The sequence below is a fragment of the Protopterus annectens genome, chromosome 4.part1 (genome assembly GCF_019279795.1).
Source record: "Protopterus annectens isolate FY-2018-M chromosome 4.part1, PAN1.0, whole genome shotgun sequence".
NCBI classification, from domain to species: Eukaryota; Metazoa; Chordata; order Ceratodontiformes; family Protopteridae; genus Protopterus; species Protopterus annectens.
Window position 1 is genome coordinate 808,549,318 of NC_056734.1, and position 17,813 is coordinate 808,567,130.

The 17,813-nt window shown below is 42.1% G+C and overlaps 1 protein-coding gene across 3 annotated transcripts in view; it reads right to left on the reverse strand.

Moving 5' to 3' along the window:
• WDR33 (WD repeat domain 33) overlaps positions 1–17,813 on the reverse strand; it is a gene marked incomplete at its 5' end in the record, with an annotated part of 1,521,229 nt that overhangs the window by 537,770 nt on the left and 965,646 nt on the right. For all 3 annotated transcript variants that reach the window (XM_044070565.1, XM_044070566.1, XM_044070564.1), the window contains 1 exon segment: positions 1,424–2,713. In XM_044070565.1, coding sequence (XP_043926500.1) covers positions 1,424–2,713 — 1,290 coding nt within the window.

Consider the following 17,813-nt stretch of genomic DNA (forward strand, 5'->3'; position numbering starts at 1 on the left):
CCAACACTTTATATGGCTTAGGGAGTAATCCTGGAAAACCCAGAGACAACACAGCAGACCTTGACCAGTCACACCTGAGCAAAAATTCATGGCTGACTGTAGATAAAACTTGGTTTACCCTTCACCCTAGTGACCGCAAGAAAAGTCAGCCATGAATAAGCATAGAAAAACAAAAAAACAGTTGTGTCAAACAAGTATCACCTACTCAGACATGAATTTTTGCTAATATATAATGCCACAGTTTGAAAAAAACTTGGTTTACTTTTTAAATAATGGCATTGCATTTTGGAAATTATTTTCTCTGTAGTCTCTTTTTCCTGCCTTGAAAGGCAGGTGACAGCTTTAAAATGTACTGTGCATAAGCAGGAATGTTGTGCAAGATACTTATGAAGTACATTAGATTAAATATACATGCTACCACTTTTTTAAGGCAGGGGTGTCTGTGTCCAGCTATTTACATTTGAATAGTTACTCGCTTCGGATGTGGTCTAAGCAAGTTCTTAACAGGATTCTGTTTTGCAGTTTCTGCTGTGGGCATGGGTAATCATATTATTCATATGCAGTTGCTTGATTTTAGTTTTGCTACTTAGTGACACAAAAATATGTTGGCTGTAGTTTTCATTTTCCAGTAGCTACACCTGTAGGAACATGTATTCTTTCCTTACATTTGAGGTCAGACTACTCAATGTTAGTAATGCCAGATAAATAATGGACATGCTGTGTCCAATCAGCATGCTTGTTATTTAATGTCAATTAGGTTTCATTGTATAATCCATTTTTACATAACCTCTGGATGTTAACTATCCCATTAAAAATAAAAGAAAAATCTAAGAACTATACAGCCGTGATGCAGAAACTCTTGCCCTCTCCCAGCCATTTTCCAAGGAGATACTACCACTATGGGCAAGCATAGAACAAAACCCTGGTAACACCAATAAGAACTCGCCATTGCAGGAGGAAAAAAAAACCCTGGACCATCAAAAACGTATGTCCAATTCTTCCTGAATGAGTGCAGTAACAACAATAAAACATTCATCCAGTTCCCTGACTCCAGTCAACATGATGCAGCCCACACTCCAAAGCAGATATTCAAATGTAAGCAAAACAAACTGCACCTTATCTCACTGTGCCATAATCAGATCAGCTACTGGGATCTGCCCTTAACATAGTACAAATCATGAGTACATAAAGCGAACCACCTAGCAATCTGCAGAAATACAGCTAAATAAATACAGCAACAGCTGCAGATTTCACTCATAAGGCTCTGCTGAAGAAATACATTCATTTATTCTGTAGTCCAGAATCATCTGAAAATTTCTGGAATTAAATATAAAAAAGTTTTAGTAGTCAACATTAACAAAAGAAAAGTCTGCTGGCAAATGCCCCAGGTATTAGATCACCTTACACTACTAGACAGTGTTACCTGATTAAAAGGTGCTCGAGGTCCATCACCCAGCAATGATGGTTTGTTTTGCTGCTGAAAAGGAGGAGGAGGAGGATGAGGAGGAGGAAGACCCTGTCCAGTGGAAGGGCCCTGGATATTGTGAGGTCCTCTGGGATTCTGTGGCCCAGGTGGCCCTTGAATTCCTCCTTGTGGTAATGATCCCATCAGAGTGCCTTGCTGTTGGGAAGTTCCTTGCTGACTCTGAGATACTGGAGGTACTCTCATTTCCTGTGGTGGTCCTAAATGTGGTGTTTGAGGAGGAGGAACTTGCATTCCTTGTGGTCCTTGTGGCATCCTCATTTCCTGTGTTGGATGTCCTAACATTCCACCTGGAGGAAGATGATGATGATGATGAGGAGGAGGAGGGGGTCCTCGCAAGTCTTGTGGCTGAATCTGTGGTTGAATGCCTAACCTTCCGCCTTGTACAGAAGGTCCTTGACTGTCTCTGGGTCCTGGAGGTCCTTGTATGCCTCTTGGAGGAGGAACCATCATTGGCCCTTGTGGAGGAGGAGGAACAACTTGCATACCTTGAGATACTGGTACTCCCTGCATTCCAGGAGGTGGTAAGCCTTGCATAACTCTTGGACCAGGAGCACTTTGAAGTCCTTGGGGGCCTAAATGACTCTGGGGTCCTGGGGGTACAGGAGGAGCTATGTGTCCTTGAGGACCAGGGGGACCCATGTGAACGTGTGGCCCAGATGGACCTGGTGGAATTGGATTACCCTGAGGACCTGGTGGCCCTTGTGGACCTGGTGGCCCTTGGGGACCTGGTGGCCCCTGTGGACCTGTAGGCCCTTGAACTGGTGGACCTTGAGGACCTGGTGGCCCTTGAGGGACTAATGGGCCATGGGGACCCGGATGTCTCTGCATTACTTGTGGCCCATGCATATCTGGAGGCCTTGGAGGTAGTCCTTGTACTCCTGGAGGTCCTTGTGATCCGATGAAACCTTGATGGACAGGTGCTCCTTGAAGCATAGGTGGGGCTTGAGTCACAATCTGTCCCTGAGGAGGAGGATGAGGTGGAGGAGGATGATACTGTCCCTGTGGCATAGGAGGGCCCATCTGAGGCATGCTTATAGGAATCTGTGGAGGATGAGGTGGAGGAGGTAGAGGAGGTGGAGGAATTGATTGCTGGAAAGATGGAGGTGGCTGCTGCGGATGGGGAAGCTGTGCTGGAAAAGGTTGAGGAGGGCCCAGTGGAGGGCCAACTTGCTGCTGCTGCTGTGCTTGTTCCACCTGAATCTGAACCATTCGCTCAATCTTCATTTGCTGTAAGAGAAAAACGAAACAATATACTCTTGGTTAAGAATGGCATATTAACTTCAAAAGATATAAAGAAGTTACTCACTCACCATAACGTTCCATCTGTGCTGTCCATTTTCATTCTTTCTCAACCACTGGGTTTGGATCTGATCCTCGGATCTGTCTTGGCCATTACTAAAGCTAGTGGCCACCCAAAAATCTTGAGCTACTCCCTTTCCCATAATGCAACAACCTTAAAATCCCTCAGATCTTGTTTGCAGTTTTATATATATATATATATATATATATATATATATATATATATATATATATATATATATATATATAAATATATAAACATACATACACACACAAATGTATGGGTTTACTTTGACACTTCGAATTTTCACTTTAGCATAGCGAAACAGATAACCGATCCCAGTTAAGCGAAAGTGTGTTTTACCAAAAATGCACTCTTGCGAAAGTCATTAAAGCAAAAAAAAAAAAAAAAAAAAAAGCATAAAACCAAAACAATTCCACAAAACCATGGGGGGGGGCTGCACCCCCACACCCCCACTACTTATATAGACACTAACTCAGAGATCACACTATAGTGGGGAAAAGGGAATATTCCCTTATCCTTATTGTACCGCAATCTAGCAAAACAATCTGTTATCTCAGTTTCGCTAAAGTGAAAATTCAATGGGTTGAAGTAGACCTAAGTGTGTGTGTGTGTATCTATATATATATATATATATATATATATATATATATATATATATATATACACACACACACACACATCTATCTATATCTATAGATATCTATATATACGGAAAAGGAATAAAACTTTTTGGAAAGACTTAAGCATATACAGCCTATCTGGAGCTTAATCTGAAGACGGTAGTACCCTTTTAGCCTCTCATTCTTCCAGAAGCGAAATAAGAGAAAGGATGGGGACTGGTGGGTGGGAAGTTGAGGAAGAATGAAAATGGACAACACAGATGGAATGCTATAGTGTGTACTTAACTTCTTTACCTGACTATGTAAATTTGCATTCATTCCACAGCCATTGGGACACAGTTCCCAGCTACCTAGATTCCTGGATGGACTCCAAGGATGTTCTTGAGCACAGCTGAGCAAAAAGCTGCCCTAGAGGCAGATCCAATTTGTAATACGTGTTAAAGATATGATGATTCGTCCAAGTTATGGCTGCCCATATATCATCCTTGGAAACTTTAGAAAAATACCATGCAAGCTGCCCTTGTCGGATGTGCTCTTATAGGTTTTGGTAAGGTTATGCCCAACTTGTCGTAAATAATTATATAATCATCAGCCATTTGGCTAAAGTGACCTTTGCAACTGATTTGCTAATTCTGAATCTGTAAAGGATACAAACAACTGGTCAGTTTTTATTTCATTCATTCTATGTAAGTATGCAAGTACATGCAAGAAATGTAACATATATTCAACCTTTGTTTTAAAATTTAATAAGGAAAACTGGTAAATGAATTGAACGATTGATATTGGCTTCTAACACCACCTTAGGAAGGAAACACTGGTATCTAATGTCACTCTGTCCTTATGAAAAATCAAGTAAGGAGGTTTAAATGATAAAGTTTGAAGTTTTGAGTTTCTTCTAGAAGTAATGGCCACTAAAAATAGTTTTCCAGGTCAAGAATTTAAGTACACACTTAGCGGCTGCTTCAAATGGAGACTGAATTAAGGTTTGGAGCACCAAATTTAAATCCCATGGTGGAGTAGGATCTTAGTATGGTGGTCTGAGCAGGAGTGAGCCCCTTAAAAAGGCGTTACAAAGTTTACACGAAACTAAGGAAGAATTGTTCGATCCAGTGTGAAAATCAGAAATTGCTGCTAACTGGACTTTGATTGTTGAGGAGCTATCTCCCTCATTAAAAATTGAGGCCAAAAATTCTAGGACACTTCTTACTGGAGCTGAAAAAGGGTCAGTGTGTTTTTGCTGTGCCCAAAAGGCAAACCTTTTCCATTTGCTTCTGTAAAGTGTTCTTGTGGAAGTCTTATGTGAAGATAAAAGTATGTGGCAAACCAGGGGAAGAAAGCATTGGTTCTCTGGTTATCAAGGAAAATGGAGAAACCATGCATTTAGCTTGGGGTATGAAATATCCGGATGCGTCATGCTTGTCGGGTGAGACAGGTCATCTGGAATTGGATCCAGAATACAAGGCGGATACAGTAGGTGAGCCCAAAGGAAGGGAAACCAAATTTGCTGATAACCTTCCTCTTCAGATGGCTTTCTGTAGAAATTTGGGAATTAGGAGAATTGGAGGATTTGCATAGAGGAGATTGGGGGGGGGGGCAACTGTGGTGAAGAACATCTCTTGGTGATTCCTCCTGGTGTGGGATTAGGGTGAAGAAAAAGCTGCACTTGCTGTTTAAAGGAGATGCAAAACGACTGCTGCAGACTGAAAATCTGTCTGTCACTTTGTTGCTGAGACACCACTCATGAGGAAGTAAAAATTGCCCTGCTCAGTTTGTCTGCTATCACGTTGGACTTCCCTGGAATATGCATTGCTATTAGAAAGAGGTTAGATAAGATCGCTCATTGCCTAACCCTGAGGGCTTCCTGACACAAGGGTAAGACCTGGTTCCCCCTTGTTTGTTGATGTAGCAAACTACTGACATGTCCGTTTGAATCACAACTGTTCCAAAAGAAAGCGTGTCTTGGAATGCCTGCAACATTAAGAGCACTACTCTCATTTCCAGAACACTGATGTGTTTTGCCTTCTTCGGGGGACTAAGTGCCTTGAACTGTCTTTCCCAGGAAGTGCCCAATCTGGGATGCGTCCGTGGTCACTACAGCTTTGGGTTGAGGGAAAATGAAGGGGTGTGACCCTGTAAAAGTTGATCTGACTGACTCCACCACCAAGGGCATTTTTTGCATGTACTGGTTGTTTTTATCTATTTTGACATGGGGTGATAAAGAACTGACTAGCGTGTTGACAGTATCCACTGAAGAATTCTCATATGAAATCTTGCAAGGGGAGATAGAATTATGGCTGCTGACATTAACCTTAGGGCTTGTAGAATCAATCGAGCTGAAAAGGTGGTACTGAAGATTATTTTCTTGACCTGGAATCTGACAGTTAGTACTCGAGTGTGGAAGGGAAGCTGTCACTGACTCCATACTGAACACTGCTCCTATAAACTCTAGAGTCTGAGATGGTTTCAAATGAAACTTGTTGTAGTTTACAGTTATCCCCAGTTTGCAATAAGTTTGGAGCATCTGATCCCGCGCGTGTAGTAGATGCCTGGGTGGGGCAGTAATGAGACAGTTGTCTAAATATGAAACGCTCAGAATCCCTGTACTCTCAAGTGAGCTGCTACCACTGCCATGTGTTTGGTGAACACCCTGTGGGCTGTGGTGAGGACAAAAGGCAGTGCCCCGAACTGATAGTGACTGGCTCTCAGCCGAAAGCATAAATACCTTCGGTACTGTCTGTTCATTTTTATAAGATAGTATACATCCTGAATGTCAAGTGAACACATCCAATCGTCCCTGCTCAAAAGAGGGTAGAATGGACTGAACCATGAGCATCCGAAACTGTGCATGTTGAACTGACTTGTTCAAGATATTGAGATCCAAAATTGGTCTCTCAAGTTCCCTGTTTTCTTTGGTAACAAAAGGAATCTTGAGTAAGTTCCGGATCCTATTTATTTATGCCAAGTTTGATGATCAGGAATGTCCGATTGAGCAAATGCCCCTTTTCAATGGAGGCCCAGGGAAAAAAAGCTCCAATACAAAAAAAAAATGAAATATATAAATTATTGAAATAACGGAGGCTAAACAAGATTTAACTAACAGTCCTTAATCTAAATGGCACAGGCAGTAAATTTTACATACTAACAGTATAATCATAAATAAAACTGAAAAGATAGGATGTATAGATAGCAAACAAAGAATATAAGAACTAAGTAAAAAAGTTAGAAGCGGAGTATAAAAAAAGTAGAGAACAGGTTCAATAATGCAGAAGTTAGAAATGGAAGAGATTTATATATTTAGTATGGTGGGACTCCTTGGGTGACCAGCAGCTTTTGAATTTCCATTGCTGCTGATTTCCACTGATTGGGTGGTACATCAGGAAGTTTGTATAGAGGTGGAAGGGAAAAGAGAATTATATAACCTCTGGATATACTCTTCTGCACTCATGCATCTTTTGTGATTTCTAGCCAGGCTCCCAGGTGCAGAAACAAGTGACCCCTGACTGCCTCCAGAGTGGGACAATTGGGTCTCCTTTCAGGAGTACTGATAGAGTCCATCAGAAAAAAAGAAATATCTGGATCCCTGGTTCTGCGGGCCTCCTCTGCTGTGAGGGTGGTGCCTTCCATTTGACCCCACCCCCATCGCCCCTGGAGGCAACCTTCTCCACGTGGATCTTGAAAAGGACCCTAGTACTTCCTGAACCATGTCTTTCGACCACCTCGCTGATTCCTTGAGAAGGTCCTTTGAGTCGAACATAAACGTATCCCCACTGCAGAGTGGGTCTTTTCATCCTTCTTGAACTTGGGAGTGCATGTCCTTTACTTTTGGGCCAAAGAACTGCTGTCAAAAGGAGCACTGATGAACGTGAACTTGAAGGGCTCTGCAAAAATCACAAGTACATCCAGGCATGCCTCCTTAAGCATATGTCTGAACCTGCCGCCCTTGAGGTACCTTCAGCCGCATGTGAGATAAGCGTCATGGATGAGTTAGAAATTGATAATAGGGTAGCCAACTACAATGCCACAGATGCCAGAGCCTCAGCAGTGGTGGTTCCTGAAAGAGAATTTAATAGTTCCTTTATCAAATCCCCTTGAGGTCTTGTGAAATAGGCTAGGTAGTTCAGCAATCTGACAGCAAATGTTGCTAAAGCTTACACACACTTCCCAAATCTGTCCATTGCCCTAGACTCCCTGTTTGGGGGATGGACAGAGGAACTCTGTTACGCGAGTTCTTTTTTAGTGGCGGCCGCCACACCATGGCTTCTGTGGGCACCCCCTTGCTACAAAATTCTCTACCTACAGGTGGTGCCAGAATCAGATCCGGTCACTTGGGGATTGGCTCAACCACACACAGCTCCTTCCACACCCACTGAGAGACCAAATTAATGAGCTTGTCAGAAGGCAGAGTCTCCCAGGAGGTAGACGGTCAGACCCAAAAGTGTCCAGGAACACTGACTCCTCTGAGGAAAGGTTTTGGACTGACAAGCCACCTCTTTGCTTTAGGATTTCAAGGATGTCTCCAAAGGAGACATCTTCAGGTGGTGATCTTGGGGACCCTTTCCCCTTTGTCAAAATCAGTGTCTTCAGCGATAGATTCCTGAGAAGAATCCAAATACCTCCTCTTGCACTTCCTCTTCTTAGGGACCTCTGCACTGAGAAGTTCTAAGCGAGGTATCAGAAGAAATGGTAATACCCTGCTGGGTATCCTGGAGACTTTGGGTAGGCTGTCCCTATGAACCAGGATAATGAGGCTCAGCAAGCAAAGACATGTGGGATCCAGATGGATGATCTGTGAGTGTAAAAACTGTCCATCCTGCAGAAGCAGAAAATATCCTCTCCACTTCCTCAAAGGCAGACCACCCTGGGGAGAAGGAAGCCGATGGAGCCGAGAAGCCAAGCTTCCAAACCCTTGGCTTCCCCTGTCCTGAAGGCAACCTACCTGAGGCAGAAGTCGGAGCTGAGCTATCCAGTGCTAAAGCTCAGAGGGGCAGATATGGCTCCGAAAACTTCGGAGTCGACTACCACCACAGATCAGACACGGACATCTTGGCTCCTGATCTGAAAAAGTAGGAGCTGGAGCACTCAGAGTAAGCCTGAAATCCGAAGAGACTAATATCTTTGGATCTGGAGTTGATGGCCCCAGAAGACTTGGATCCAAGGGCGCCAAAACGACTGGTCGGATCAATGAAAGAGATGATAAGGGTGGTGTAGTTTTTATAAGGGCTTCCTGACCCGATGGGGTAAGGAGCTGGAATAACTCCCATCTGTATTTGCATGGAGAGGAACGTCCTCATCATCCTGTCCACATTTGCCTTGGTGAGACTCCTGGAAGAATGAGAAGATGCTAGTGAAGGTGATTTTGAGCATCAAGGTATATCCAAGAAGGGAGAAGGTGCGAGTGATGGTACTGGATCCAGGGAAGGGAAGTATGTAGTCCTTGGTAGCAGCTTCGAATATGACAAGGTCAGATCCGATGAAGCTGACTTACTGTCAGATGCCAAACCAGGAGTAGCTTTTAGATCTGATTTTTTGGCCTTTTTCCTCAGTGGTTCAATGCTGGGATCCAAAGATGGTTTAGAAGATCCAGAAGGCTTGGAAGACTCTCTTGCCTTGTGTTTTGGTGGGGGTTTTGCCCCAGATAAGGCTTCAGAAAAAGGAGGAGGAATTCCTTTAATATTAATTCTTCTGATCAGCCAAGGCCTAGGATTTAAATGCCAGACAAATTTTGCATTCAGCATTGAGGTGCTGATGGCCTCCATACACACAACACATGAGAATCAGAAAGCGGAACTTTATGTCTGCATTCCGAACATTTTTTAAAACCCAAAGGGGCACTCTCAGACATCATTCCTATGCTAATAAAAGAAAAATGAGAAGTTTTTTTTTTTAAATAAAAGAACAGAAATTACCAGCGATGATAGAAAGATTACCTTAAAAAAGGGTATAAAGGATTGAAATATCAGCAATGGTAAGATACGTACACTCAAAAGTGTAGAAAGGGAGACACAAAGAATACAATACTAAGAGTTATAGAAGGGAAATTATACAAAGACCCCCCCCATTAATATTCCAAAACGTGCACGCTGATTGGTCAGCGTGCATGTTGTAAATCAGACGTATACTAATGGAAAAAGGTCCGGTTGCCCAGACGTTTTCCATTAGTACAAGTCTTTTTTTTTAACAGCAACGGAGAACGCAAGATCACCGTTGCTTTTTAGACACACTCTCACTATGTTAAAGGAGTTTAACAAAGCGAGACAGCTTTAAAAAAAGTAACGGAGATCTTCCTTTCTCTGTTGCTTTTTTTAAAGCTGTCTTGCTATGTTAAACTCCTTTAACATAGTGAGACAATTTGTAAAAAGCAATGGAGATCTTGCTTTCTCCATTGCTTCCACTCACAGCTCTGATGTACTGCGTAAGCATATGCATGCAGTACAACAGAACTGCCGCACAATACCAAACAGCTGCCGAAGGGCAGCAAGGAGGCATTATACAATGCCATTTCTTAAGAAAGGTAAGTATTTTTTTTCTTAAATAATGTCATTGTATAATAGCAATAACCCACTTCTGGGTGTGGGTAATGCTGGAGTTACCCATGGTTGTCCATGTTTGGCCACTCAGGCTTCACCCTCGTGACCAAACCACACCAACCGTGGGTAAATCCAGCATTACCCACACCCAGGCGTGGGTTATTGCTATATTCACTTATCTGAATTCAAAATGCTATTTTAGCTCGAGAGCCAAAGGTGACCACATCTTCATGCTAAAGGGCAAACCAGATCTGAGGAATGTTAGGGTTGGTGCATTATGGGATAGGGATGAGATCGAGAGTTTTTGGTGGACACGAGTTTTAGTAACAGCGGAGTCAGATCTGAGGATTGGATCCAAAGCTAGTGGTTGAAGATGAATGAAAAAATTGACATCAGACATAGTATTAATGGTGAGTGCTTTAGGGTAGCTGTGAAAAGTTCAACTAGTTTTATATGCAGCTTAGTGTGTGTGATGTTTTGGCGGTAAACCTAGCCTGAAAAATAACTACTACAGCATCATTACTCTGCTGAAATGTAGGTACCTACATAACCTTATCCTTAACTCCAAATGCATCCATTATTTTTCCTTAACAAAACTGCATTAATTGACTTTTTTGTTTGTTGCATATTTTCTCCATGACTGGTCATTCCTCAAGTCATTACCCCTTTATTAACCCCCCCCCCTTAGTTTCAGCTGAGCAGGAGACCCTTTCTTCTCAGCACTCCTGGTGGCACCACCAGACACATTCTGCAGAAATCATATAGAGGTGAGACACAAATACCTCTTCACCTGTGAATTGCTCAGCCAACTTCTTCTGGGTCAAAGACCTGCACTCTACCAAACCCAATGGCAGACAGGATGGCTTATGCATAAAACTTGATCTAGAGAATATTTAAAGTTAAGCAAGGCAGTTCTCTGGAAATGACAAAGTTGTGCTATGCATTCAAACTGAAAAATGCGTCAGTTACACATGCAGGTAAATTAAGATGATGCTTTCATGCTAAACTGGAGAACTTCTGCGATACAAAGAAGTTCTGAACAATATTCCACAGACTGGGAGATGCTCAGAAACAAAGCCAATGTTTTCTACATAATTAACACAAAGGAATATGGTCTACTGACACTTTAGTTGGGCCTTGTAATCCACCTTCTGACTGCAAACCCTGGAGAAATAAACAATCATCAGTGCAGTGCCAGCAAAAAATATTTTACACATCACTGTCACCATACGATGAAAATGCTGCCCACAGAACACATCACAGAAACTTCCTGTGTAGCTACTAGATGCTGATGCATCAGTAAACACTTACCAAATCTACCAACACCATACCATTTCTGAAGAAGTAATGGAAAATGGAATTAGTCTGGAATGTAACAAAGTAAAACTTCATGGAATGATGATGTCAATGAAGTTCATTTACAGAGCAACCCCTATTCCCAACTTCTACAGAATCAAGCAGACAATGGATAAGAACAGAATGCTTAACTCCCCTGGCAGAACAGTCTATCCCCCCCTCATCTGGTGTACTGGAACTGAGCAATCAACAATTTCAAAACCTACTGTATTCTCAAAGAATAGTACATAATGTTCAGAACACTGCTCCCAGACAACAAAATCTGTGAATACAGGACTCTGGTTGCCTGGGAAAATTTGCAGGAAAATGCAAGGGAGAAGGGTAGCAGAGAATCTTTAAGGCTGCCACTGTCTGGCTACCTTCTTTCTTTGCAAGTAAGAAGTCACCTCAGAAGACAATGAAAGGGCCTCCCAAACTCTTCAGTGCAGGTTTTCATTGATCTCCTTAGAGGACTTGCCCATAAACAGGGCACAGGAGCAGCCTGTCAAAGCTTCTGGGAAGGCGGGGGTGAAGGAGAGTCTGAGATAAGTAACTACAGATGCAGGCACCTATGGTTCTCAGCCTGAATCTGCTATACAAATGTTACAAAAGATACATGAAACTGACTTAAATGTCACAATAAGAACTTCAACAGCTTTCTACTTCTTAAAAAGAGGACAATATCCAAGGCCCAGGCAAACAAGGAAAAATGGAAATAAGGCAAATCAGATTGGTAGTAAACAGAGTGAAGTCTCAGGTGGTGGTGGTAGTAGTAGTAGCAGTGGAACAGAAGAATGGACAAGTGTTGAGGTTTCTGTGATGGAGGCCAGACACAACAAACCAACCTCTTATTTAGAATACTCCTAATACAAGTGCTGTGAATGAATACTCAGACTTATCTGCTTATAACTGTACATCATTGGTGTGTATTATCATAGAATCTTTCATATTTTTAAGTAATGTAACTCACTTCTCTGTACATTTCTTTTTTCCTTCCCCAGGCTGAAAATGAAATTGGTCCTGTGTGATTACTGCTTTACTCGCTTTAAGAAACTGTACATAAAATGTATTTGTTTACCAAGGAAGTCCAAATGAATAATAAATACCCATTTTCAGAGGCGGCCCAAGGAGAAAAACTCCAGAGAGTTATTCATCATCAAATAAAACATTAGTGTAGATGTAATTAAAACACATATATACATACAATTTGACAGAATACACAGCATACAATAAAGCATGAGGAGAGACCAGTGACGCAATAATAAAAGGAAGAAAAATACAATTAAAGACAACAATCAGTACATACAAAAGCATCACATGCATAGCCTACTGTGCTTGGAAATAAAAGATGATAGAAGTTCCTCCTAAAAATGGGGAGGATACCTCTCAACCTCTTAGAGCAAAAAATCTGGACAAAGCCATATACAAGTCCCAAAAATAAGGACATTGTTTAAATATTGCTCTTAGAAACTTAGAAAGTTGATACAACAACAGGTTTTCCATTAGCATGAATTTTCTGAAGGGTCTGAATCCTGACACTCAAATGTCTGTCATTAATTTCCAACTTCAGTCTTAAATGATTTGCCACTAGTTTACCGAAAAACTACAATTAAAAACAGATCAAAAATATAAGGCAAAAATCTGGACATTCTGTGAAAATCTGTACAGTTGAGAGGTATGATGGGGAGAAGGCAAGTGCTAAAAGGGTATAGAAACAGTATGATGAAAGGTTATTAAGAGTCTAAAGTACTTACTGATTTAGATCATATAGGAGAGGTGCACAGGCATAACTTGAATTAGTAAGAAATTCTTTGAGACAGGACTTTAATACATGGAGGCTTGATATAATTCTGAATGAATTTGGGATACAATTCCATAGTTTGGCTATGCAGTGTGAATGGACTGTCCCATGCCTTTTTTTTTTTTTAATGGTTTACAGATTTTTATGCAGGTTCCTGTCTAGACAGAGCAGAGTGCGATTTGGGAGATGGTGATGAAGTAGTGAGGAGATAAAAGGGCAGGTAGAGGGGTTATATAGTACTTCATGGGTTAGAAGTTGTGTATGGGCTAGTTGATGTGGGAGTTCTAACTAGCTGAGAACATGTAAAGCAGAGCAACAATAAGCTCTATATGGCAGGTTAGCTGCAAATCTAGTTATTTTACTATAGCATTGCTCCAGTTGTGATGCATGTTAGTTAAAATAGATAAGTCATAAAGAAGACAGGGTAAAAGATAAGAGACAGCTAGTGTGATTCTACTAGGAGGAGTAAGGTTTTTTTTTTTTGCTTTATAAAGCAAACCTAACTTTTGAATAAATAAGTACCAAGACAAGATGAGAATATCATTTGAGTGCAACAAATACAAGATGCCTTCCTCACCAGGTATAAAAAAAACTGAATCCATGTGCTTTCTCTGTAAATTCAACATACCTAACAAGATTCTACAGGATGAAACGGGGCTGCAACTCATCCAGTCTAACAACAAGGACTACAAAAGGTTGAACAAAAGACATTTTTAAAGTACATTTTTGTCTAGACACTATTCCTATTGCATTAATTGATAAGATGTTATGTACTCACCATAACGTTCCATCTGAGTAGTTCTACTTCATTTGCCTTCAACCTGTGGGTACCAGATCCGGCCTGGCAACTTCACTAGCATCTGCTCTGAACTTCAAGCTCCTCCTCTTACCCATAATACACCACCACTATCTTCCAATCCCCAGATCGAGTTTGCTGCACCTTACACCGAACAACCAGACCTCAAAAAACACCTTACACACCTAAACCAGCTATAATGCTGTCCATACGGTAAGGCCAGGTGGAGGGATGGACAGTTGAAGACAAATGAAGTAGAACTACTCAGATGGAACGTTATGGTGAGTAAATAACTTCCTTATCTGAAGTAGTTAACTTCATTTGATCTTCAACCTGTGGGACAGAGTCCTCAGCTACTAAAATACCTGGGTGGCTCTCATGGATGGATATTCTGGAGCACTGCGGAACCAAAGGATGCACTCCTTTGAGAAATCAAATCCAATTTATAGTTCATAGGTTGGTACTAAGCTAACTGCCCTTGCGAGCCATTTTAAGCCTAGCCAGTTATCCCTTGTGAGACTGGAACCATGCACCTTGTGTTTGTAAGCAAACGCCTTAACCATTAGGCCATCCTCCCAACCCCTAGTGAGAAATAAAGGTACAAGATGAGGACCAAGTAGCCGCAGAACAAATGTCTAATGATACTCTCGACCAAAAGGCAGCAGAAGTAGCCATGAACCGAGTCGATGGAGCTTTAACCCGACCTGGAGGAGACATTTATCCTTGTAGATCTGGAGGATACATAGGGAGATCCACCTAGCAATGGTAACCATAGAGATAGGTTTACTCAAAAAAGTTTAGAAAAGGACACAAACAACTGGTCAGATTTATGAAAGGTTTTTGTCCTGTGTAAATAGAACCATAACTGTCTATGAATATCCAACAAATGCAACTTGCACTCCATTTTGTTTGTGAAGTTTGGGAAGAAAACAGGTAAACTGATAGTTTGATCGATATTAACCTCCGATGCTACTTTTGGGAGGAAGGAAAGATTGGTGCGAAGAGAAACCCTGTCTGTGGAAAATCATGTATGGAACCTTGACAGACAACACTTGCAGGTCTGAAACCCTCCTAGCAGAGGTGATAGCCACTAGAAATGCTGTTTTCCAAGACAAAAACTTAAGATCCGTGGTTGCTGCAGGTTCAAATAGAGGAGCAACCAACGCTTGAAGTACCATAGTAAAGTCCCATGGGAGAATGGGATCTTTGACCGGAGGACGCAAGAGAAAAGTACCTTTGATAAAAGCTTTACACAATCTGGAAGAGACTAAAGAAACATAATTTACGCCCACATGAAAATGAGAAATGGCAGCTAGTTGAACCTTGACTGTAGACGAGCTAGCCCAATGTTGAAAAATACTTGCCAGAAAATCAAAAATAGCTGGAACGGGAGCCATGAATGGATCTAAACTCCTTTGAGAAGCCCAAAAGGAAAAACACTTCTATTTGCTATGACAAATCTTCATGGTGGACGGACGTATGAGTTGCCACCAGAATAGATCTGACCGAAGAAGACAATCCAGGAGTCCTAGGAATTAAGGGACCTGGAGTAGCCAAGCTGTGAGCCTCAGACTGTCCAGATTTGGATGAGGGACCCTCGAGGGGTGTGAAATGAGATACTGAATGGGATCCAAGACAGAGCTAGATGATGAGACCAAAGGCAGGGAAACCACACCTGGCGAGGCCAAAATGGGGTAATGAGGATCACTTTGCTCCCCAGTCGACAAGCTATCTGTAGAAACTTCGGAATAAGGGCTACAGAAGGATAAGCATAAAGAAGACCGGGAAGCCAAGCATGGACTAGAGTGTCTCTGGGGGACTCCCCCAGTGGGGGGAGGGGGGTTCAGAGAGAAGAACTCGCTGCACTTCATGTTGGAAGGAGATGCGAAGAGATCGCAGCAAGTCCGACCCCACTCTAGAAATATTCGCTCTGCTACTGAAGGATTCCGAGACCACTAGTAAGGCATCAGAATAGTACTACTTAGTTTGTCCGCTAGAATGTTGGACCATCCCAGAATATGCGTTGCTATCAGAAAACGACCGGTGGAGATCACCCATTCCCAAACTCTCATGGCCTCGCGACAAAGGGGTAAGATCCGGTCCCTCCGTGTTTGTTGACATACCAGACCACTGACATGTTGCCTGACTGGATTGCAATGGTTCCCAGAGGTAGAAAGGCATGAAGGGCCTCCAACGCTAAAAGGACTGCCCTCATTTCCAGAACATTTATATGCAAATTGGTCTCTATCAGGGACCACATGCCTTGGACTGTCCTTCCTGAACAATGCCCCCCCCAGTCGGGAGGCATCCGTGCTAACTGTGGCTTGGGCAGGAGCTGGAACAAAAGCTTGTCCCTCCAAAACTTCCGAAGACTGCATCCACCAAAGAAGGGACGACCTGCAGACTCGGCTGAGGTGCATTGGGTGTGACAACGGAAGATTCAACAGGGACCATTGCACCGCTAGAGTCCACTGTAGTACTCGAATTTGTAATCGAGCACATGGAAAAAGAAGTTATGTACTCACCATAACGTTCCATGTTTGTCGTCCATCTCGCCCTTCATTCTTACATATGGCTCCGACTGAGCCAATTACAAAGCTCGAAGTCTCTAAGTTGGCTCGTGGCAAGGTAGGTATCCCACAATGCACTAGTAACAATTCCCAGATCTTGTTTGCTGCTGTCTAAAATAGTGAAAGAAAAGTATTTCCACAAGAAAAAACAAAGATGAAAGGTCTCCACCTCTAAGGAAGATGGACATTATCTTGTCTCCACATCCTCCAAGGATACATGGATGGGGGTAGGTGGGTGGGTTCATAAGGATGAAGGGCGAGATGGACTACAAACATGGAACGTTATGGTGAGTACATAACTTCTTTATGTTCTGTAGTCCTATCTTGCCTTCATTTTTACATATGGGACAGCATCCCTAGCACCTTTTTTTTTGGGTGGCTCACGGGAATATACTCCTAAGAACCATGGAACCAAAGGAGGCTCTACCCCTGTAGGCCAAGTCCAATTTGTAATGAGTAATAAAGGTATGAGGGGTAGCCCAAGTTGCTGCTGCACATATACTGTCCACTGGAATTTTGGCTTGAAAAGTGGCAGATGTGGATAAAGATCTGGTGGAATGAGCTTTAACTTTAAATGGGGAGTTCTTTGCCATCAGAAGAGTAAATAAAAGATGTGCAATTTGAAATCCAGTTTGATAACGTTATCTTGGAGACTGGCATTCCTTTTCTCGTCTCCGAAAAAGATATAAATAATTGGTCTGATCTCCTAAACTCTTTGATTCTATGTAGATAGAACCTTAACTGTCTGTGTACAAGTTGATGAAACTTGTATTCCGCTTTGTATGATTTGGAAAAAAGACTGGCAGTTCAATAGTTTGATTAATATTTGAATGTGAACAAATCTTGGGGACGAAGGAAGGGTTAGTGAAAAGGGAAACTCTGTCTCTATGGAATATCAAGTAAGGAGGTTTGACTGAGAGTGCTTGTAGCTCTGACACACTTCTGGCGGACGTAATGGCTACCAGAAAAATGGTCTTCCATGAAAGGAACTTTAAATTACATGTATGCGAAGGTTCAAAAAGTAGTGAGGTAAGTTTTGAAAAACAAAATTTAAATCCCAGGGAGATATAGGTTCTTGAAAAGAAGGTCTTAGTAAGGTAGTGCCTTTTAAAAATGATTTACACAATCTGTGAGCCATAAGATTAGGTTCATGTTGCCCCAAATAAAAACTGGAGATAGCTGCTAACTGAACTTTGATTGTAGCGGCAGCTGATCCCTGATGAAAAAGTTTGGTTAGAAATTCTAATACTAAAGGAATGGAGGTTGTGTATGGATCTATGCTCCTAGCTTGTGCCCAAAGAGAAAATCTTTTCCATTTGCTAGCATACAATTTTCTTGTAGAAGCTTTATGAGA